Source organism: Hibiscus syriacus, unplaced genomic scaffold (assembly GCF_006381635.1).
Source record: "Hibiscus syriacus cultivar Baekdansim isolate YM2019G1 unplaced genomic scaffold, ASM638163v2 tig00113725_pilon, whole genome shotgun sequence".
Lineage (NCBI taxonomy): Eukaryota > Viridiplantae > Streptophyta > Magnoliopsida > Malvales > Malvaceae > Hibiscus > Hibiscus syriacus.
The window spans coordinates 8,279,439-8,287,901 of NW_024063471.1; the positions used below are offsets into that span (position 1 = coordinate 8,279,439).

At 31.9% G+C, this 8,463-nt stretch overlaps 1 protein-coding gene and 1 long non-coding RNA gene across 2 annotated transcripts; both read left to right on the plus strand.

Annotated features, from left to right (window-relative positions):
- Positions 1-3,900: 3,900 nt before the first annotated feature.
- LOC120187577 lies at positions 3,901-4,596 on the plus strand. Its single transcript, XR_005522308.1, has 4 exons — positions 3,901-4,010; positions 4,102-4,164; positions 4,349-4,382; positions 4,477-4,596. It is a non-coding gene; the product is annotated as an uncharacterized LOC120187577 (long non-coding RNA).
- A 1,039-nt stretch (positions 4,597-5,635) lies between these two features.
- On the plus strand, positions 5,636-6,819 carry LOC120187530 (TBC1 domain family member 13-like). The gene is made up of 3 exons (XM_039191238.1): positions 5,636-5,699; positions 5,800-5,928; positions 6,463-6,819. The coding sequence occupies exons 1-3, from the start codon at positions 5,655-5,657 to the stop codon at positions 6,685-6,687; spliced, it is 399 nt and encodes a 132-aa protein (XP_039047169.1). The 5' UTR covers positions 5,636-5,654; the 3' UTR covers positions 6,688-6,819.
- Positions 6,820-8,463: the final 1,644 nt, after the last annotated feature.

An 8,463-nucleotide genomic window follows, 5' to 3' on the forward strand; every position in this document is an offset into this window, starting at 1 on the left:
AATACCATACCTATCAAGTGTGACAATACTAGTGCTATTGGTCTCACTAAAAATCCCATCCAACACTCTAGAACTAAGCACATTGAAATTAGACATCATTTAATTAGATATCATGTCACTAAAGGAGAAGTAGTTCTAGAATATGTTGATACTTTGCATTAATTAGCGGATATTTTTACAAAACCTTTAGATAAAGAAAGATTTTGGACACTTAGAAGAGAATTAGGTTTAACAAACCTACCTTGACTTAGTGTTTAAAATAATTTTAGCACTTTTAATTAGTTTTGAAAAATGATTATAAAATAATATTTTTGATTGCATTCTTTGCTAATAGTTGGGGGATTTTATAATCTTTAGTGAAAATTAATTGTATGTTCAAACTTAAGGATAGTCTTATTTGATTGAACATTGTTAATTTTCGATCTTTGAGTTGCCAATACCACTGGAGCTAATTAATTTAGCATTTTGAGTGTTTAAAAATGGATTTTAACATTTTGTACACTATGCATCGATACACTATAAAAGTGTACCGATGCATCCCTTGAATATGCATCGATACACTTGAAGATGTACCGATGCATGCCTTGAATGTGCATCGATACACTATGCAGTGCATCAATACACTCGTCGGGTTTTAGGCTTAAATCCCTAAAAATTCTTCATTTTCTCAAAACTCCTAAAACCTAAACACTACGTCGTTTGCTCTCAAATCACCCCTACTCTCAAACTTTTCTCTTTTTCAATGATACAAGTCGGAATTGAATTAGTTTTCAACGTACAATCCTGCTACGATCATTAAAAACATGCAAACATCACTACATTCCACTCAATCCGAAATTTTTCAAGGTAATTTTCTAAAACCTCTGTTTTATTGATTTTTGAACTTAGGACTAGTTTTGATTAGTTCTAGGTTGAACTATATATCATGCATTGATTATATAATGTTTATAAACCAGATTCTACAACTAATTTCATCAAAAAACACAAGATTTTTCAAAAATTTTAAATTTTTGAAATAAAAATAAATTTTGTTTTGATTTTAAAATTTGATGTTTTTGATTTAATTATGTTGTTTTTGAAAACTATATATGTTGATTTTCAAACATTGTTTTTCAAAATAGTTTTCAAAATTTTGCCAATTAGGATTCGGTTTAGAGAACCTTGAATATTGAGGACTCATATTGAGTTTTGGGATTGATTGTCTTGCATACATGTGTTTCAAATTTGCAGGTAACATTACCCATTCTGATCTTTAGCCATGTCTAAACGCCCTAGGACACCCTCTAGTCGTTCGAGTCAAAACTGGCTTATTCCACCTCCACCTCAAAATTCAAATCCAAACGACCCAAATATGACCATTCTAAACTCCTGTTTTAATGTGCCTGGTCATAGACAAGATCTCTACCATAGGTATCATGATTGTTTTGAGTCATATAAAATCTGGGAATAGCGGATTCCCTCTATGCAGCAATGGTTGATATAAATTTTCAATATCTTCTTACCCTTACATCTTGGAAATTTGATAAACGTTTTCACCTTAAATCGATTATCTATCACCAATTAGTCCGCATTTTCTATTCTAATGCGATGTGTGTCCAAACCGAGCGTCAAACTGAAACCATAGGAATTCGATCATATCTTCTAGGTCAATTCCTTTATATTGACTCCGACAAAATTGCTTCCACCTTTGGGTTAGATAATGCGAGTCTAGATAATGAAAAAGAGATCGTGGCTACACCCTATATAGCTAAGGATTGTGTAAGTAACTTAAGAACTCATAACGAGCGATTCCTTCACTTGATGATCTCTTGGTGGTTTAGACCATCCGGAGGAAGGTACTCCTCTATTAGATTCATAGATTTATGGTGGATAAATTGTATCCAACATAACAAGAAAATAAATTTTCCACAGATCATTTTCAGTGAATTAGTAGATACCGTAAACATTATCCCATCCAAAAATGTAGAAACTTTAGTTTACAGTTGTCTCCTTAATAATTTGTTTATCAAACTCAGGCTTATGGTTTCGTTTGATATTCCTATCCCTCTCTAGAACTATATAAATCTCACTTCTTTTAAAAAATCGGGATGGAAGAAGGAAAAGGACAAATGAGTCCGATCTATTGAGAAAATATCGGGAGCTAGCTCTTCACGAGCTCCTCCAGTACCGGCAGTGGACGATGATCCAGAACTTCAAGAGCTATTTCAAGATATAGACGATCACGAACCCAAGGATGAGCCAACACAGAAAGAGGATCCAATGCCTCCATACTTTAGCTCTTTCATGGAAATATTGGATATGAGGTTTGCATCATTAGAGTCCCACTTGACTGCTATGGGACTCAACAATTGGAGAATCAACGAGAGATTCGAGCTAACCACAGAGCAATGAATAATTGATTCAATACTGTGGATGATAGACTCGATGCGCTTACACGAGATGTGGCTAATATATGGGCACATCTATCTCCTCCCGATCCTCCTACGGATGCTTAAACTTCGCTTGCTAGTTTTCTTAGGTTGAATCATAATGGATCCTAAAATTGTTTTAAAACATTTTGGATGTTTTTGATTGTTTTATTTTGGATGTTTGGATGTTTGAATGATTGAATTTGATATGGATGTTTGGATGTTTGAACTTAAATGCTTATATTTATATATTTGATTTGGTTGAATTTTTAATTTGAGCTTAATTTAATTAGTTTTTGAATCATTCACTACAAGAAAATATACCTTTAATGACACACGAACAATGACACACGCTAATTTATGACTTGCAAAAAATGTGTGTCATAAAAAATATCATGTTTTTTTAAAATCTAAACGATTTATGACTTACAATAATGTGTTCCATATTTAATAGTCATAATCGAAAAAATTTATCAAAACACGTAAAACACTTTTAATTGTGTGTCATCTATAAAAGTCGTATTTTAATTTTCCCCTATTATTTTCATCCTTTCCCGTTTCTAGTCATGGTCTCCTAGATAATCAATTCACGTATGCATATGCTTCTTCTTCTCTCTTTTTCCCTCTTAGATGGTGAGAAGAAAAAGATTGAAAAAAGGTTCAACATGGATAACATACAAATAAATTATGATCAGTTCACGCACGCATATGTCTCTCTCACTCGAGTCTGAACAAAACTCGACCTAAATTTATAGAAAATTTTGTATCTGAAACAGAGAGAGTATGAATCGCCACCACGATCCAAACCCTTTCAATAAAGAAGAAGTCAATCCATTTTCGGCACTCCATTCCTCTTTTCATTTTCTAGTTTTCCTCTTTTGTTCATTTTAGATCTGGATTCTTTCTATTTTAAGTGTGCGGTAGTCGGTTTCTTAACTTTTGAGGTGGTTTGGGAATAATGTTTCGAGAATACTGGATCTAAGAACAATGCTCGCTAACATTTCGGTGATAAAAGGGCTTCTGATTGTGTATTTTTTTCATTTTGTTGTAATTAATGAAAAACTTAGGATTTGGCAGTCGATACTTTCAGTTTGTAAATTTTTTAGATGGATTTCATTTTTGAACCTTAAAATGTAATATATATTAAAATGTTAATACTTATTTTTCATATATTGACTGTAGGTTATAAATTGGTTATATTGTTTGGAAATTTATGGACCATATAAGTTCAATATAAGCTAAATGTGAGTCTATTTTTTTCATTATTAACCAAGAGATCATCTATGTAATAACCTTGATACACTCTAGTCACGTTTATAGTTTATGCCATGTTAAGTGCTGTGATTTGGATAATTAATGATTTATTTGGCATGGTTCATGTCTCTTGGTAAGGATGTTGCTCTTGTCGTACTTGGTTGTGTTTAATTTTTTAGGTGTGCATTAAATTTAAATATATTAGACTGGTGTTATTTATTGTTACTTATTTTAGAGTCATTGTAGAATGGTGGTGTTATTGCTCCTGCAAGACCACTGGCATCTTAACCTCTGGGTTTTGGACAGAAACATGATGCTATTGTAGATATACCTCTGGATACAATGGATGTAATGAAGTTTCTGTTTCTTTTACATTTCTTTAAGATGAACAATCATGGGATGGCTGATTACTTTAGTTTATTGATATTGATAATGGCAGGATTCCAAGAAAAGATAAAAGGAGCTTGCTGCTTGGGAGGCTGATCTTAAGAGGAGGGAAAAGGTTATTTTTAACTTGGAGCTTGTTTAGAAGCATAAATGACTTGCTTTCCTTTTCCCTTAAGTAAAGGCTTGTTCACTTGATTATATCCTGTGATGCCTCTTTTCTCGTGCTCTGAATTAATTGTTCTTATGATTTGACTTTCTATTTAACTTGTATTTCTCTATTTTGTCATTTTTATTTTCAGGATATAAAACGAAGGGAAGATGTTGTTTCCCAATGTAAGAGAATTGGAGCACAAGCAACTGTTTACCTTTACTTTCTTCTCAAGTGTTTTATAGAGTGCTAAATGCTCCCTTTTTTTTAGAATATCAGCTGGTGTTTCCACAGATGATAAAAATTGGCCGCCAATTTTCCCAATTATATATCATGATATAGCTAATGAGATACTGGTTCATGCTCAGAGGCTGCAATATATTGCATTCGCAAGTTGGCTTGGTGTGTAAGTTTATTTTTTTGGCTTCTTATTGGATTTTTCTATACTACTCTTCATTCCTATCTTTTTAAAGTAAATTGTTACGCAAAAGTTAACTTGTAAACTTTATTGAATTTAAGTTTTTGCACTGAGTTTTATTGTTGTATTAGGTGCAGTTTGATAAAGTGAAAAATTAAGTGCTAAGCTAAGCATTGAACTGTAATGTATCTGTGGTGTTTTCTTTTATGTTAAATGCTTTAAATAAAGAATGTGAACACTAAGTTGAGCTTCCTCCCATTAATTTAGTTCATTCGTTTTTGTTGGAGCCTGACTTCTAGTGCTTAGTTGACGTTAAGGATAGAAAAAAGAAAGAAGGATAACAACTATATGGACAGAAGTGAAAAAACATTGAAAGGGTATTACACTTTGATGTAAAATATGCTGAATTATAATTCAACGATTTAATAGTTTCTTGCACAATTGTGCTACTGTTAGCATTAAAATATATATCCCGTATATTATCTTTAGCTTAAATTTACTAAGAATAATCATATGTTTTATAATGTGTTATCTGATTATCTCTGTTATTATTAGATCCTGATATTTGGTATTTATAATTGTCTGTGTTATATAGCATTATAGTAAGAAATCCAAGAAGTTGGACGAGGGGAAAACAATTCAAGCTACACATACTAGTTTTTGGTCAATACTTAGTTGAGAGAACATGAACTGAGCATTACTAGTTTACAACTGTATTTGTATACCAGTTTATATATGAAAGTAGTGACAGAGAGTTCAGATTTTTCAATTATTAATTGAATATGTCATTTATTTTATTCTCTAGTCCTTAAAGTTTTCCTGATTTAGCAAGCATTTAGGAAGAGGGTTTTTCCCCATTTGTTTGTTTAGTTTTCTTGCGAAGTTAGTCATGTTGTTGATGAGCCAATTTTTTTTTTCAAATGTCATCCTTTTAAGTTCTAGATAAAGATTAATTGACTTTTTTTTGGGCTGGTGGTATTTCAAGGACTCAGAAATTATAGAACAAATTGATCAAGATGTGAAACGCACTCATCCAGGCATGAACTTCTTTTCCGGAAACTCACAGCTTGCAAAGTCTAACCGGGTATGCTTTTTCTTTCTTTTGATTTTGTTGTTTAACCCTTTGGACTCAAGTTTTGATATGAGAAACAAAGTTATTTCTGACTTATACCTTGCTCATTCAGGATGTATTGAAGGTCATATTAATTGTATTTGCCAAGTTAAATCCAGGTATAATATATGTTCAAGGGATGAATGAAATCTTGGCACCTCTATTTTATGTATTCAGAAATGATCCCGATGAAGAAATGGCGGTAAAGATCTCATTGTCTTTCATATCTAGTATGTATTATTTGTTTTAATTTTTTTCTTCACGCAAAACTTGTTGGTGCAACCAAAAAAGTGTTTTCTGCTTCCGGAACCTTCCATTTTTTTCAGCGTTGAGATTTACATTTTGTTTATCGTTTGATGTTCTAGTCAAACCTATCTTTGTTCATTTCTATCTGTAACACTATTGCCACCAACTCCCACTTTTTTATTGTCTCAAGCAACATGATGAAGAAAATTTTCATTTACTTAGTTGACACTTTCTTAAACTCTTTATTCTTCTAGAAACACCTATACTTAACGCATATAGAGACATGGGTTTGAACTTAGGAGATATCACCCTACAAGGTGTATCCAAATACTTCTTGATTTTTTTTAATTTAACATACCCATTTCAGATACATATTCGCATGTGACATGACATTATATTTTAGTCTTGAGTAACAAACTGATGCATACAAGCCAGACATTTTTATATGCTCTAAAACTGATGCATACATTTCTGTATTAAACTCTTGTAGGCCGCTGCTGAAGCTGACTCATTCTTTTGTTTTGTTGAGTTGCTGAGTGGATTCCAAGATAATTTCTACAAGCAACTTAACAACAGCAATGTTGGAATTCGTTCCACAATTACCCGGTTGTCACAATTTTTGAAAGAACATGATGAAGAGCTTTGGCGTCATCTAGAGATCACAACTAATGTAAGATATCATTGCAAAATCCAAACATCTTGTTGTATTGTTTAGATTTTATCTTTTCATACATTTCTTGTCATCTTCTGTATCTGGGTCATGCTTACCTATTACAACAACCCCACTTAGGGGGACAATTAAGCCAATATGAACTGTAAAAGCTCAAGATCTCTACTTGAAACTCCAGACCTCGAATGTGAATATATTGTATGCAAATGGATTGCTTATATATAATATGATATATATATTTAGTATTATGAGGCATTAAATGTGATTAAGTTTGATTATTTGTCAATATATATATATATATCATATATATATATATATATATATATATATATATATATATATATATATATATATATATATATATATATATATATATATATTTAAATATAATCACGACACGCGAATGTGTGTCATCTTTTTTAATGACGTGTGCTTCAATGACATGCAATGTAAGTCATAGATACGTGTCATAAATTTATGACACACAAATGTGTGTCATCTTCATTTATGACGGAGGCTTCAATGACGCTCAATGCGCGTCAAAAAAGTGAGTCATAAATGCGTGTCATAAATGCGCGTCATAAATTTATGACACACAATTGCACGTCATCTGATATTTATGTCGGTGGCTTCAATGACGCGAATTTGTGTGTCATCTGCACCCATAGATGACGCGCAATGCGCGTCATTAAAGGGTTTTTTTCTATTAGTGATTTACATATTAGTTGACATATGACCAATTACCATTGCACATTTTTTATGAATATTGATTTATGGAACTAATGGCTAATCATTCTCTTGATTGTGATCTTAGCAGCTTAAGCTTTATCTAAATATCAGTTGGCTAAAATTTTCAAAACCTTGTTTAAAAAAACGTTTTTAGAGTCTTTTTGATTTAACAAAAAGGGGGAGAATATAGTAAGGGGGAGAATATAGTAAGGGGGAATATAGTAAGGGGGAGTAATTTTCAAAATTGATTTCAAAAATGATTTTCAAAGAAAATCTTAAAATTACTCAAAAGTTTTGTTATATCAAAAAGGGGGAGATTGTTGAAAATATTTTGATGTTTCGATATAACAAATTAAGTGTTATTGAATTTTAAGATTTTATAATCATTTTTAAAGTATATTCGATTAAATGAATCGAATATCAAAATATTACTCCAAGTTTTTCAAAGATCAATTTAAATCCTTACTAAAGTGTAAAATTGTGTTTTAAACTTAAAATATTTTTTGAAACAATTTTTAAAAAGTATTTCGAACCAAAATCAAGCAAAAAAACAATTTTATAAAGGGATGTACTGATGCACTACTGAATGTATCGATACACACCCTATTTCGAATGCATTTTTTGTACCGATGCACAAACCATGCATCGATACACTCCTGACTCTTTTGAAACATCGAATGTAATTAGTGTACCGATGCACTAGGTCTTATAACGGTCGAAATATTTGAATTTTACACATAGTGTACCGATGCACCCTTGAAGTGTAACGATGCACCCTTGAACCCTTGAAGTGTACCGATGCACCCTTGAAGTGTACTGATGCACCTACACTCCCAACCAGATTTTTAAATGATAATTACACAATAACGGATCTATTAACTTCACCAATGATCCCTAACGTTCAGAAGTGATTGAAGGTGTATTTAAACAAGCTCAAGAGCCATTGATAAAAAACAAGAAACAAAAATTGTGAGAGAAACAAAGAGAAAGCCTTAAACATCAAGTTTGTGCAATTTCAAGTATTTTCCATTCAATATTCATTTTACTTTCAAGAACACCCTTGTACTCAATTGTATTATTTTTTAGTGTTAT